The sequence below is a fragment of the Colletotrichum chrysophilum genome (genome assembly GCF_026319265.1).
Source record: "Colletotrichum chrysophilum strain AFK26 chromosome Unknown scaffold_70, whole genome shotgun sequence".
Lineage (NCBI taxonomy): Eukaryota > Fungi > Ascomycota > Sordariomycetes > Glomerellales > Glomerellaceae > Colletotrichum > Colletotrichum chrysophilum.
In genome coordinates, this window is record NW_026517357.1 from 68,935 (window position 1) to 84,525 (window position 15,591).

The following is a 15,591-nucleotide window of genomic DNA, read 5'->3' on the forward strand; positions in this document are numbered from 1 at the left end:
AATCAGCCGTTGACGCAGATGTAAGCAAAATGCGTGGCGGGAACTCTGTAAACTATGCAAACAGACACGCCTGTTTCTGCGCCTCCGGTATGGCAATCATTGGAGGACTTGGGCATCCCACGCAACTTTTCCATCCATCGCCAACGATGCACCGGTAAACAATTGAATCTCCAGAGAACACAGCTACAAGGGGAGGGGAGCTCCCTTGTGTGCGTGTATGTGTGTGTGTGTGTGTGTGGAAACTTGCATGTGCTCCGCACGAAGGGTCCCCACGGCCCCTGCAACTGCACCGGCGAGCGCAGCATGAGCGACGAGGGCGTCCATTGGTCAATTCCGTGAGGTCTCGCCGTATGACGAGGTGGGGTTTGGCGGGGGGAGGGGTCAGCGACAGCTCCCCGAGAGTAACTCCGCGGCGCGGGGCACGATTTGGAGCTTTCATGTGCGAAAAATTGACCAAGACGAGAGAGCATTGTAAACAAAACTTCTGCATCGCTTTTCCCCTTCACAAAGACACAAAATTGCACGGCTGTGACGGAGTCGACGAATAGCTTTTCTGAGATACCCCCCTTTCAAACCGCGGAATCGAGGTCCACAGACACAATGGCTTGGGAAGAACCGAGAAAGACAGGCATGCAGTACCGCCGCCTGGGCAACTCTGGCCTTCATGTCTCGGTGCTTGGCTTGGGAGGCTGGCTGACGTACGTAAACCGCGCAGCCTCTGGTTGATAGCACTTGAGCGATCCAGGCTGACCGAGATGATGCGCGCAGGTTCGGCGGCCACGTTGAGAACGGTACGCGAGTGGCACACGGCGCGGAGGTTCTTGAGGGGTTGTCACTAACGGTCATCAGAGAAGACGTTTGCGTGCATGAAGCAGGCTTACGACCTCGGCGTCAACTTCTTCGATACGGCCGAGAGGTAAGCTCCGCGCGGCCGAGAGAGCGCAGTCTGTAGACTGATCCGATGGTTGCAGCTACGCTGGCGGAAACTCCGAGATTATCATGGGCCAGGCCATCAAGAAGTTCGACTGGAACCGTAACGATATTGTTGTGAGCACCAAGGTGAGTTGGACGTTGGGAATTTTACTCAACACGATCACAACGGCTAATTAGGCCTTTGTAGCTCAACTGGGGCGGCGCCAACGGCGAGGTGCTCATCAACAACCACGGTCTCTCTCGCAAGCACATCATCGAGGGTCTCCGAGCCTCTCTGAAGCGCCTCGATCTCGAGTATGTCGACATCGTATACGCCCACCGACCCGACCGTTTGACGCCCATGGAAGAGACGGTCCGCGCCTTCAACCATGTCATCGACAAGGGCTGGGCCATGTACTGGGGCACCTCTGAGTGGAGCGCCGACGAGATCGCCGAGGCTTGTGGCATTGCCAAGGACCTCAAGATGATTCCTCCTGTCGTCGAGCAGCCTCAGTACAACATCCTCGAGCGCCGCAAGGTCGAGTACGAGTTCCAGCGCCTGTACCAGCGCTTCGGCCTCGGCTTGACCACCTTCAGCCCCATCAAGATGGGCTTGCTAAGCGGCAAGTACAACGAGAGTCTGGACGCGCCGCCGGCGGGCAGCCGGTTTGCCGAAGGCAAGGGCGACAAGTTTGTCAATTGGGCCAACAAGGAGTGGTATGGCAACGACGAGTGGAAGTCCCTGATTCAGAACGTCGTCAAGCTCAAGGCAAGTCCCCACCGGCCACCCCGTGATTTTGGGATGGCATACTGACGGTGCGCGTCCAGGGTGTTGCGGAGAAGCTTGGTGCCACGCAGTCGCAACTGGCCCTTGCGTGGTGCTTGAAGAACCCGAACGTTACTTCTGTGATTACGGGCGCTTCAAGACCCGAGCAGATTGTCGAGAACGTGGGTGCTCTGAAGGTTCTGGAGAAACTGACACCGGAGATCATGGCGGAGGTTGATGCCGTCGTGGGCGAGGTCAAGCTCGACCCGGCCAGACAAGATTAGATTATGGCGTGTTTGCGGCGAGCGCTGGTTCTGTAGATCTATTTGGGTGGCGTAGTACATGGCACGGCATTTTTGGGAAGAAAGGAACAACAGGTCAGGCATAGGGATACAACGGGCTTTCCAACAGATCCATGCATATCCGTGTTGAGGACCCCGTATTGTTGGATGAGACTCGCTCGATTACTCGCTGACCGCCGTTTCAAGCTGCTCTGGTTGGTAGACATTTCAGAGGAACTGGCTTCTGGAAGCCGTGACGACAGGCCCCGAGTCAAAATGGATGCGGCCACCCCGGTTTGACGCGGCCAAACGATGTGCCGTCTGCGCCATTGCTCGTGCCCTGCTGAAGGATGGTGCTCGCACGTCGAGGTTGCGTATGAGACGGACGGGAGTGTACTCCGAAGGCGAAGTTGTCCAGACCAGATTCAGGACGAATACGGTATTGGATGCTTCAGAGAGAATCCGACTGGCGCAAACCCTTGTGCAGCCATCTTGACTCGCTTGTGAACGTACTTTGTAGATCTCCAGGGACCATGTAGGGATAGTGCAACGCGTTCCTGGGCCGGTGCTCCTATGTGTAGATGAAACTTGACGAAGGGCGCTGGGAATGGTGTCCCGCGGAGTCACGGCGCCGTTCGGGAGTCAACAATGCCAGTGGTTTGGTTGTGGTCTAGACTCAAGAAGGTTGTCGATCTTCTTGTCTTAGTTGCACATCGCGAATCGTCAGGTGTCTTTTGAGGCATATTCCGGGGATGACAAGTAACAACCCACAAGAAGTCGGCCGTTTTTACCTTTAAGGTCTGTCAGCGAACGCTCCATGGCGGGGGGAGTCCATGATTTACCACGTGTCGACAACGTCCATGCAGCCTGTTGACATCCATCTGTCTACCTTAGTCAAAGAGGCCCTCGGACGAGGAGGAGCGCTTATCGCTGTCCATGATCGCTTTAATCATGTTTGCCGCAATCAGGAGAGCGCACAGCCGCGATGATACCTCGGGAGCGAACCCGTTGACTCACATGAATACACCCGCGAGTGAACATGTCCCGCAGAGACAGCGTGTGCTTTCTGTTGGTAGCAAACCTGGGGTCCCGTCCGTCTCAGAGGCCAAGAAGCGAATGGGGTGGTTGGACGCGGGCCATTCCTCAGAGACAGAGTATGGGGTACGGGTAGTTGGTGTGTGTGGTAACGTAGGAACGGTACGCTGTAGTGCTTGCATGGATGGGCGGGCTTGGGAAGGCTGCATGGCATGGCTCACCCAAGCGACGAGACGAGGTCTTCGCCGCAGGCGCATTGATCGCCGTCTGGTGGTTGTTTGGTATGAGGGACTGCTACATACCAAACAAGCAAGACGTGTGGCGTCACAGAGTGCGCGACCAGGATGGGCGGAGGAAGGAGATGGGGTTCTCTGGAAGGATTGGGGTCAAGATAATGCGAAGATGGATGTGGCAGCATGAGCAGCAGAGGTCGTGAGCGAGATGCGAGGTGTTGCGTTGTACGGAGAAACGGCAGAAAACTAAGGTGATTTGAGGCTGATGGTTTGAGATAGCTATCGCGACAGCTTCGCGCAGAGATCGAGCTGCCAAATAAGATGTCAATATCAGGCCACCTCTGAGGGGAATGACGCCGGGTTGTGGTGTCGGGGACGTGAAGGTTTGAGCTTGGCCCGCCTTGCTGCTTAGTGTCGTGAACGACGGTTGGGAATACAGCCTTAATTGATGGGCAAAGTTGATGCGCGCAGCAGGTATTAGGCCGGTAGAGTAGGGGGGGACATGTGGCCGAGCAGGGAGAGGGGCATTTGTTCAATGCAGGGAAACTCTCGCAACTGAGGATGCAGGACGGGATGAGACGAGCATCTGAGCTGAGCTGCGATGTCTGCCCTATGCAGCGCCCCACGACTGCCTGCATGGCTGACATGTGTATGGTGTGGATGGTTGCGATTAGGCCGAGTATGTATGTGTGTGTGTCTTGCTGTGGCTGCAAGGTGTGTTTGTTACCTTCCTTGAGGTACTGCATAGTACTGCGTATGTGACCGATTCTGCTGGTGTGTAGCGGAGGTCGAAGGAAATGAACGACCCTGTTGCCTGTCGGGTGAGGTTAGGTAGAGAACCAACACCGGCCTCAAGCCGAAAGCCAATGAGCATCCACTTCGAGTCGATGTCCGATCAAAGTAAAGGTCGACGAGATATTGAACTGAGACATCGATCTCGCAAACCAGACAGGATTTGTGCCTAGCCCGTACGGGCAGACAGGGCGTCTTGGGGTTTTTCCCACCCTTTCAGGCTTCTGTAAGAGCTTCGTGTCATGAAGCTACGCAGCCAAGACATGCAGAGAAGAGAAAGGAATGAGTCGGAAAATAGCTGGGGGAGGGTATGGAAGAGAAGTTAGAAAGAAGTTAGAGAGATGGAACCGCCAAGTGCATAGTGCCCCGACGAGCAACACTGAGTAAGGTACATGGCCGTAGTCGCGACAGCAGCGACGAGACTGAGCGGTAACAAGTACGTTCCTGGTTCGCGGTGCCAAGGGCAAAGTGAGACTGGTCAGACGGAATCGAATGCGCGCGGGTGCTCCATAGTATTGTTGTTAGGTCAGCCGGGGACGTTGAAGGCGACGGGGACGCATGCTGAGTATGCTGCTCCGTACGGATCCCGCGCTGCGCATAGGCATTGACTGGCCGTATGTTTCTTGTCGTGTACATGTGTCTGCCTTCTGGCGCGTCCGTCGCAAGGCAAGGCATGACTTGTACAACGATGGCCGGTACAGGTGAGATCCATGGGCCAAGGTTCTTGTCAAAAGTACCTTATTTTTTTCCTTCTTCTGGAAATAATCTTAGGTGCGGTGTTGCAGCGGACACACGAGTCTGCAATATTCGATTTGATAGTGCGTCTTGGGTCTTCATCTGAGGAGAGACAGAGACAGGAACAGAGAGACGCTGCGGCTAGAGAGAGATGAGGAATTAAAATTCCATTCCGACCAAAGCCTTCTTGGGTTCTGTCGTAGCTGCGTCGGGGAGGCGCCGGCGGATGCAAGTGCTGTTTTAGGCTGGCGGCATGTGGTGTGCCGTATGCTGGCAAGCGCAGCTCTTGCGTGCTGGCTGGGCTGGCGAGCTGATGTTGCGTTGGTCGGTATGCGTACTGCGTAAGGTAAGGTACCTAGGCAGGCAAGGCAGTACTAAGTAAGTAAGTAGGTGTTGCTGCGAACGGACGGTAGGGCGATACCAGGTCTGTCGCAGATGCAGCACAGAAAACATGCCGCTCTGGCAGGTTCCGAAATACCAACAACTGCCAAGGCCGCCGGATGCAGCAATGAATGGATGTGAGCAAGAGTCTCCCACATTGTTGCCTTACCTAAGGCGCTTTCCCACAGCTTGGCCCGTGGAATCTGGGTGCGTCCCACCACACTCCATGTCACAGTGTCCACGTCCAAGCTCCTACCCCACTTACCCAAGGTACCTTAGGGAAGGCCAGACGCTAAATCGTGAAGTGGTACGCGACTAATCCATTCTGGGACGGACATCTGCTCCCTCGAAACCGGGCGGCAGGAGCAGGGCGAGCCTCACATTCAACATTCCCCCTCACGACCACCTACCTCACCTTACCTTTCTTTACCTGCCTTGCGCCCGTGTGCCTTACCCGAGCCAACGACCTACGATCATCCCTACCTACCTTAGGTACCTGGTAACCGCTTGACCACTAAAAAAAGACCGCACCTCCAGGGCAGCGCTAGGTATGCCTCCGGCGGGTCTCTCCCCAGGATTAAGACATAAAAAAGACAAAAAAAAAAACCGACCAGGACAAATGGAGTGACACCGGGCCACGGCATACCTGAGAGATTATTGACGAGAAAGTCATCTCGTTCCAACTGGATGCTACCTCAATCTTGTCCTAGTCATGTCTCCACGGCTACACGACGCAAAGGAATGGGTTTGAATACAACTATTCGAAGACGGGGATGTGCTCATCATAACTATTGCGTAGAGGTGTTTGTCCTTAGGTGTGCTTGAAATGCAAAGTCTTCACAAGTCGGGTACCTAGGTAAGCCAATAGGCAAGACCGGACAAGGTACATGCGCATCACCAGCTGCACCACAACACCATCGTCTGCAAGGCATTGTGTTCGTATGTATCCGTTGGTGTTGTAGTATTAGTCGCAGCTTAGCGCTCGCATCTTGAAGTGAACCAACAGCTAATTAGCTACCACCTGCACTTTGCCTTCCCATGCTGCACACACTCTAATTAGCTTGTACTGGAACACACAATCCCTCTCACTCACTTACTCATCTCACTCTCTCTCTCTCTCTCTCTCTCTCTCTCTCTCTCTCTCTCACACACACACACACACACACACACGCACGCACGCACGCACATACCTTCTGCTCCTCCTCATTACCTAGCTGCCCGACCTTACCTCACCCAGCAGCAGCCTCTTTCGTCGTACGCGACGGACCTCCTCCGGCCCTACATTTCTGTGGGCTTGTCCCCCATCCATGCTCGCGCCAGCTCCATTCTTTCCCGCATCTCCTCAAACCGTATGCGACATCGAATAACATCCATCACTTGTTTTGTTGCGGCTTTGCGACTACGAGACCCCGTTTCCATTCCATTCGCTGCGACAAGCACATCGACAACATTCACATCACCCGTCGCCATCGACTTGCTGCCGCTGATGCTGCCGCCTTCAATAATGACATAATCGAATCGACATTTTGTCTTTCTCTGCCCGCCGGTCATTCTGCTCCCGCCAGTCTGTTCTGCGCCCTTCTCTGTTTCTATCTCTCTCTCGCTCGCTCGCCCCCCGACGCCGGTCCCTGTCCACAGCCCGCCGCCCGAGTTGTTTCTCCATCCACCTCGTCTCGCTTCGCCTCGCATCTCCATACTATCGCGAATTATCACGACCCCGCCCACTTAGTCTGCCCTATCCGTACCAACCTCGTTTCCCGTCCTTACCCGCCCGTCCTGGTTGTTTGCGTCCGCTCTCCGTTACTGCGCGACTGCCATCTGCCTTCCCCCCGCCGTTGTCGGGAATGACATGGCTCTGCGCCCTCATGCGACGGCCTGGCGACAATGACGAGGAATGAGGCCGGCTCCCGCTTCAGCTCGCTTACGAGCACCAGCACCGACAGCACCCGATCGTCGGCCACTGTCAAACCCCAACGGCCGTCTTCATCGTCGGCGGCATCGACATCGACATCGCGCAAGGCGCCTATGCGACTGAAGACGGACGACAATGGATCCATCGCACAGAAGTGAGTGTCATGTTCCGTACTGTACTGTACTATCGTTGTCATGTTCATGCCCTACTACTCTCTGCCCCCGCCCCGGTTCCCCTCCTAGTCATTCCGTCAATCAATCAGTCCATCATCCATACCATTCCAGACATGCCTCTTCCCACAAGTCAGTCAGGCCAGCCCAGTCAGTCGTCCAGCCGGCCCGGCAGCGGCAGCGGCAGCGGCAGCCCCAGCCCACTCAGGCAAGGCAGGTCTACCTTATCCACAGTCCCAGAGCCCACACAGTCCACAACCCGAGTTCGTTCCTAGTCCCCAGTCAGAGTCCATCGCCGTCAACCTTGCTCTGGGTTTGGGGCTCCTCTTCCACGGCGCCCCTCCAAAACCAAATATCCACCTACGCCATACAGGGCAGCCTCCAGTCCTGGCCTGGTCGCTGTCTGTTGTTGTACTCTTCGTCGCTTGTCCTTGGCTGGCCGGCCCCTGCCCCATTCATGGCGCCTGTTGCTGCTTGTCTGCTGCAACAGTGCAACTGCTGGAGCGAGTGTGTGGTGTCCCACCACAGCTTTCTTACGCGCGCCGCGGCCGTCGTCCCGAAACCCAGTCCTGGGCGAGACACTTTTGGTGTAGCTTGGGCTTCTTTTTCTGCCCTTTTGCTGCAACTGAACTGAACTGAACTCGGCCGGTGCAGCCAGCAAAACTGCTACAGCAGCACTTCAGCTCTCTCGTACAGCTCCCCCCTCCCATCACCCATCACACCCCTCCCAGGTCTTCCCTCGTCCCCTCCAACAGGCCTGCTAGCGACCCTGAATTCCCTCTGGCACCCCCTCCCCTCCCTTCACGTCCTCCCTCACTCATCGTACTGCCCCCCCTCCATCGAAGTCGCCTCCGCCCTGGCCCCCGGCAAGCTTTGTCGTCGTCGCTTCGTCGGTGGAGCTTTCTGCTGTTTTCGATCCCTCCAGTCCAGCCCAGTCCAGCTCGACCCGAGATAATCTCACTCGCTTTCCTTCCTCTCCCCTCCATGTTCCTTCTTTTGAATGTTTCTGCCCTGACGCCCTGACGAATGCGCCCATTGCTGACTGGTCCCTGCGTTCCACCCCCCCCGTCTAGATCCTTCATCAGTGACTTGAGCCCAGCCCAATCCTCTCCAACCCACGCATCTGCGCCGCGCGGAGCATTGTCGCCAGCTTCAACAACATCCAATGTCTCCTCATTCCGAGATCACCACCGCGTGAGCGACTTCGCCAACTACCGCCGAGACCTGGCCGTGCTAGAGACCTCCGGTGGCCGTCTTCCCTCCATCCAGCAGCAGCCTCCAACGGCCAATCCCTCGTCAACCTCACAAGTCGCTCCCTGGATGTCGCCCTCCAACGGCGGTGCCACCGCATCCACCCCCCAAAGCCAGCTCAACACCACCTTCTACAATGATTCCAGCGACAATCTATCCATTGCCTCTCAGTTGTCGCCAGGCTTTCGTCCGCCCACGAACCGAATAGCACCTCAGTCGTCCGGAAGTCAGGACTCGCCTGACGCTGCCTACTTCGGAGACGAACGCCGGCCCTCGTTAGCTAGCATCACGACACTGAGCAGTCAAGGCTCCAAGACGAGTATTCGAAGAGGTGGATTACAAAAATTACAGGGCTTCTTTGGGGAGGAGTTTCCAGGTCGAGATGGGTCGGAAAGCAGCTTGCATTCAAGCTCGGGAAAGGACCGCTCGCGTTCCTATAGCCACAGCCGCCCTACCAGAGATCGCAACTACTCCAACGCGACCGACCACCAACGAGACCGAGAAGGTTCGCCTTCCTCTTCAAGGCCGAGGACCCCTGTGCCCGCTCCAGAGGTTGTACCTTTCCTCTACCAAGAAGCCGATGTGAGTAAAATCCACGCATCCGCATCCTCCTGCTGTTGTTTTGTTTTTGTTTAAACCGATTTTTTTTTTCTTTGGATTTTTTTTGTTGTCGTTGGCATCCCCTCCAATGCGTTGTAAACCCATTGCAATCATCCTTCCCGAGCTTGCCTCGCACTCATCCGCATTTCCGTACCCTGGGCGCCACTATCACGCATGCGGGTATTGCGCCGCATCAAACCATAGTCTTATCTTATCTTTTATGCCCCTTCGTGCAGTGCCAGTGCATACAGCCTGTCCTCCGTCGAGTCAAGCCTGCTAAACTTGCTTCAAGGATATTGCCAGGTACGGCGAGGCCCCAGTCAGAGACATTTTGAGCGGCCCCGACCGCGAACGTTACATGAACAACGAAAATCCCAACAACCCGCAAAATCCACCAAAGACCTCCTCATCAAGTCGCTCCGGCCATTCAATCGTGCATCTGCCTGGCCACCATCACCGCCATAACAGAAGCATTGATGATGGCAGGGCGCTCCGGCCAACTGTAAGCAGGGAAGATTCTCAAGCGAGCTTGCAGGTGCAGAATCCCCGCGAAAGAGGCGGTTCCGCGGCTACCGTCATGTACCCTTCCAATCGAACCCGCGCCCAAAGCCCGACACCGAGCGGCGGCTACTTCAGTTCGAAGCACAATCCTTCCGTCGACGGCTCGACATCGCCCGGCGGCCAGCAAACCCATCATTCGAAGAGAAATATTTTAAATCGATTGCGGGGGAGGAACAAGGATAAGGAAGATGCCACGTCTAGGCTGCGTGAACTACCCGGGTCGACCAGGTCCTTGGCCGCGAAACCATCACGAACTGATTTCGCCCGACCAGAGGCACCTTCAACCTTTCCGCTCGCCTACGCAGGTACTGAGCCTGGCCCCGATCAGGACCCAAGGATGGCCGCGGCCGCGTACAACAACCAGCGCAACCAGCAGACGTTCAACAACAGATTCCCATTTTCGAAGAGCAAAGGACGTCAACAACGATCAAATGAAGTGGAAGAGCAGATCGGCCCGACGGATAGGCAAGCAGGCCAGGGCACCGGCTTCTTCCTCGATACGAACCTGAGCGACATGGAAGGCATCCTAACCAAGCCTCCAATGCTGACGCCCATGGATACTACCTTTGTCACGAATATCCCCGACAAAGTCGACGTGGCTCCTCCGGTGCCGCAGAAGAATGACGCCTTCCCAGGAGGGCCCAATGGCTCCTGGAATGCACCGGACAGTTGGGCTGTCCGTCGTAATACAGAGGACACGACTTACCAACCCCCGGATCTCGACGACATCGGCAGTCCGCCTCGCCCCGAAGAAAAGATGACACCCTACTGCATCCGAATTTTCAGATCCGACGGCACCTTCGCGACCCTCTCCATGGCTTTGGATGCCAGTGTCACCGATGTCGTTTCTATGCTTATTAAGAAAACGTATGCCACGGACGGCCTGGAGAATTACCACATCATCCTGAAGAAGCACGACCAAATTCGTGTCCTCGCTGCACCTGAGCGACCGCTTTTGATGCAGAAGAGGCTGTTGCAGCAAATCGGTTATGAAGAACGAGACAGGATTGAGGATGTGGGCCGTGAAGACAACAGCTACCTTTGCCGCTTCATGTTCTTATCGTCGAGAGAGAGCGACTTCCACTCGGTTACCAACGACCTCGGCCTCGGACGCATACAAAAGTTCAATCACGTTGACTTATCCGGACGCAACCTCATCACAATCCCTATCTCGCTCTACTCTAAGGCTTCAGAGATCATTTCACTGAACCTATCTCGCAATCTGTCATTAGACCTTCCTAGAGACTTTATCCAGTCATGTCAAAACTTGAGAGACATCAAGTTCAACAACAATGAAGCCCGCAGACTACCCCCGAGTCTTGGAAAGGCTGCCAGACTGACATATCTGGACGTCTCGAACAACCGGCTCGAGCAGTTGGATCATGCGGAGCTGCATGGGCTACATGGCATTCTCAAGTTGAACTTGGCCAACAATCGTCTCAAGGCTCTTCCCCAATACTTTGGCGCCTACAGGTCGCTGCGAAACCTCAACATATCTTCCAACTTTCTGGAAAAGTTTCCCCTCTTTCTTTGTGAGGTGGAAAGCATGGTGGAGCTGGACCTCAGCTTCAACACAATTAGCAGCCTGCCCAATGAGATTGGCAAGCTCCGAAACCTGGAAAAGTTTGTCATTACCAACAACAGACTATCGAACTCTTTACCCGATTCCTTCCGTCAACTACCCAGCCTTCGAGAACTGGACATCAAGTACAACGCTATTACTAGTATCGACGTTATCGCCGCACTGCCCAAGCTCGAGATTCTTTCCGCGGATCACAACAATATTTCTCAGTTCATCGGCTCGTTCGAGAGGATCAGAAGCCTCAAACTCAACTCGAACCCCATTACTAAGTTCGAGATTATCGAACCGGTCTTGACTTTGAAGATGCTCAACCTTTCCCATTGTCAGCTGGCAAGCATCGACGAAACCTTCAACATGATGTTGAATCTGGAGCGTCTCGTCTTGGACAAGAACTATTTTGTGTCCTTGCCTGCACACATCGGAAACCTCAGCCGACTGGAGCATTTCAGCATCGCCAACAACAACGTGGCTGAACTGCCAACCTCGATTGGATGTCTCACTGAACTCCGGGTACTGGACGTAAGAAGAAACAACATTCGCAAGTTGCCAATGGAGCTTTGGTGGGCGAATAAGCTCGAGACGTTGAATGCGTCTTCCAACATCCTGGAGAACTTCCCCAAGCCTGCCTCACGAGCACCTCGAGCCGCAGGCGAGGAAGCCCAAACCCCTGCTGCTATGAATAAACCCAATCCTATGAACAGTCTCCCTCAGCTACCTATTGAGGAGGTTCCAGATTCTAGGAGGCCGAGCGGGAACTCCTCATCAACCTTGCTTAGCGTCGGACCTTCTCCAGTGCCCGGCGGTGCAGATAGGAAAAGTTCGGTCGTGTCAGTCTACGGCAAAGGCGGCAGAAAAACATCGGTGGTATCTAGATCGACGTCTCAAGGCACGGTTCAGACGATGACGCCGCCATCTGTGAGGAAAGACTCGACTTTGACATCAAGGCTCTACACAACTTTCGCCGGTTCTTTGCGAAACCTTTACCTGGCAGAGAACAAGCTTGATGACGAGGTTTTCGACCAGATCACCATGCTCAACGAATTGCGCGTGCTCAACTTGTCGTGGAATTATATTAATGATATGCCACAACGATCAATCAAGAGCTGGCCGCAAATGGTGGAGCTTTATCTGTCTGGTAACGAGTTGACAACCTTACCGGCCGACGACCTCGAGGATGCCAGTCTTCTGCAGGTATTGCACATCAACGGAAACAAGTTCACCAATCTGCCAGCCGACATTTCCAGAGCTAAGAAGCTGGCGGTGTTGGATTGTGGCAGCAATTCCTTGAAGTACAACATTTCCAACGTTCCCTACGATTGGAACTGGAACCTGAACCCCAATCTGAGGTACCTCAACTTGTCAGGGAACAAGCGCCTGGAGATCAAGGCGGCCAATCCTCCCTCCACCGCCTCCAACCGCGACGATTCACTCGCTGACTTCAGCCGCTTGCTCAATTTGAGAGTTCTGGGTCTCATGGATGTCACGCTCACACAACCCACGATTCCCGATCAAAGCGAAGACCGCCGTGTGCGAACGTCCGGATCTCTTGCTGGACACTTGCCGTACGGTATGGCCGACACCCTGGGCAAGAATGAGCATCTCTCGACGATTGATCTCGTCGTGCCTCGCTTCAATTCATCAGAGACTGAGACGCTACTGGGTCTCTTTGACGGCCAAGCCCTCTCCAGCGGCGGTTCCAAGATTGCCAAGTACCTTCACGAGAACTTTGGTCACATCTTCAGCATGGAGTTGAAGGGCCTCAAGACACGTCTTAACGAGACCCCTGTTGATGCTCTCAGACGTGCTTTCCTGTCACTGAACAAAGACCTTGTCACCGTTGCGATACAGCACAACGAGGAGCGCTCTCAGAAGGTGCATAGGGGCTCTGCGCAGCCGGTTGTGCTCAGTAAGGAGGACCTTAACTCTGGCGGCGTTGCGACCGTGGTGTACCTTCAGAACACAGAGCTCTTCGTAGCGAACGTCGGCGACGCCCAGGCCATGCTTATCCAGACGGACGGCTCCCATAAGATTCTCACCAAAAAACACGATCCCGCGGAACCTACCGAGCGTCAACGTATCCGCGAAGCTGGCGGTTGGGTATCTCGTAATGGCAGACTAAACGACTTGCTGGAAGTCTCTCGAGCTTTTGGCTACGTCGAGCTCATGCCATCCGTTCAGGCAGCCCCCTACGTCAGCAGCATTACCATTCGAGAGCAAGACGACATCATCTTGATCGCCACCAGAGAGTTTTGGGAGTACTTGGACCCCGCGTTGGTCGTCGACTTTGCTAGGCAAGAACGCGGCGATCTTATGCGGGCATCGCAGAAGCTTCGTGATCTCGCAATCGCCTATGGCGCCACCAACAAGATCATGGTCATGATGATGAGCGTGTCTGACTTGAAGAGGAGAGTCGAACGATCCAGACTTCATCGTGGGCAGAGCATGTCTCTGTATCCCTCAGGTGTTCCCAACGATCTACAGCAGCTTCCGCGTCGTGGCAAGAGGAACAAGGGCGACGTGCTGGACTCAACATTGCAGCGACTCGAAGCCGAGATTCCAGCGCCTACTGGCAACGTGTCTATCGCATTTACCGATATCAAGAACTCTACCACATTGTGGGAGATGTACCCAGCTGCGATGAGATCCGCCATCAAGCTGCACAACGAGGTAATGCGCAGGCAATTGCGAAGAATTGGCGGTTACGAGGTCAAGACTGAAGGAGATGCCTTCATGGTGTCATTCCCGACGGCCACTTCGGCACTATTGTGGTGTTTTGCGGTCCAGATGTCGCTGTTGGATGTCAACTGGCCTTCCGAGGTCCTCAACTCCGTCTCTTGTCAAGCACTCTATGACAAAGACAACGCCTTGATCTTCAAGGGTCTTTCCGTTCGCATGGGTATTCACTACGGCGAGGCCGTCAGCGAGATGGACCCCGTCACCAGGCGTATGGACTACTTCGGACCCATGGTGAACAAAGCGTCCCGTATCTCGTCGGTTGCTGATGGAGGCCAAATCACTGTTTCGTCCGACTTCATTTCGGAGATCCAACGTTGTCTAGAGAGCTACCAAGACACGGACAGGAATGCCTCGACAGGTTCTGAAGACACGTTTGATGATGACCAGGGCTTTGCTACTACGATACGCAAGGACTTACGGTCTCTCAGCTCCCAGGGTTTCGAGGTGAAGGAGATGGGAGAGAAGAAGTTGAAGGGTCTTGAAAACCCGGAAGTGGTGTACTCGCTCTACCCACACGCTCTTGCGGGACGCATCGATCACCACCAGCAACAAGAGACTCGCGTCGAGGTTGATAAGCCCGCTATCTTGCAGGCTGGCAGCGAGTTGGCGTTCGACACTGAGTCCATTTGGGCTCTGTGGCGCGTCAGCTTGAGACTGGAGATGCTGTGCAGCTCGCTGGAGAACGTGTCTGGCCGTGGCTTGCAACCTCCCGAGACGGAGCTTTTGGAGAGGATGAAGCACCGGGGAGGTGAGGTGACGGAGCGATTCCTGCTCAACTTCATGGAGCACCAAGTGAGCAGGATAGAGGTGAGTCCTGTTGCGAGAAGAATCTGTGTGATTTGTCGCTAATAATCCTTTCTAGACTTGCGTCACTTCACTGTCACTTCGTCACATTGCTATTGGCTGTGCCCCTCTGGAACAGCTAGAGGATATGCGGGCGCCCATTAGCGATATTCTCGATCAGGTCGCCAAGCAGATGGCCGAGCTAGCGAGATACAAGGCCCTCTACGGCGAATTGAGCGACTCAGACCACGGTAGCGACACGGAGCAAGAGTAAGCGCAGTGAGCCTTCGTGATTCATGATTCTCATGCGGCGGCATAACTTATATAATATACCTACGGCGTACGACGGATTCCGTCCACATCAACCTATCACCTGGATACCCGATTCTTTCAAAAGGGAGGCATACGGCGCTCTGATATACTTATTCCATATCTGTAAGATGCGATCACGACACTGAAACAGCCAGCGAGAAGCGGATTGGTGCCTGGTTCCTAGGCTTGGGGTTGCACACCTATTGGGTTTTACTGGTTCAGGAGGGTTCAACTCGGAGATAACAATTTTGGTCTTCGGGAGTAAGGCTGGATGAGAGAGAGTGTGTGAGAGAGAGAGCACAGGGACTGGTGTGTCTGACGCTAGGCTCGCTCTGTTCGTCCTTGTGTGTGTTTTGCGTGCGTAGGCGCGTGGTAGGGGGTTGGGGGGCAGGCTGGGTTGCAACGAACACGGCGGTTTCGATTGAAAACGATAAAAAAGTGTGCACATGTACGTGTGTTGTATTGGTTCGCATTGGAAGCAGACGGGAACAGGATACTTGTAGAGTTCCTCGGGGCATTGGATACGCGGGGTTTAAAGGCTGGTTACGA

At 54.7% G+C, this 15,591-nt stretch overlaps 2 protein-coding genes across 2 annotated transcripts; both read left to right on the forward strand.

Annotated features, from left to right (window-relative positions):
- Window positions 1–600: 600 nt before the first annotated feature.
- COL26b_008183 (uncharacterized protein) lies at window positions 601–1,962 on the forward strand (the record flags this gene model as incomplete). The annotated part of the gene is made up of 6 exons (XM_053180949.1): window positions 601–698; window positions 769–791; window positions 850–916; window positions 972–1,059; window positions 1,121–1,669; window positions 1,741–1,962. The coding sequence occupies 6 exons, from the start codon at window positions 601–603 to the stop codon at window positions 1,960–1,962; spliced, it is 1,047 nt and encodes a 348-aa protein (XP_053035085.1).
- Window positions 1,963–9,966: 8,004 nt separating this feature from the next.
- On the forward strand, window positions 9,967–15,004 carry COL26b_008184 (uncharacterized protein; the record flags this gene model as incomplete). The annotated part of the gene is made up of 2 exons (XM_053180950.1): window positions 9,967–14,754; window positions 14,810–15,004. 2 exons carry the CDS (start codon window positions 9,967–9,969, stop codon window positions 15,002–15,004), a joined length of 4,983 nt encoding a protein of 1,660 aa, XP_053035086.1.
- Window positions 15,005–15,591: the final 587 nt, after the last annotated feature.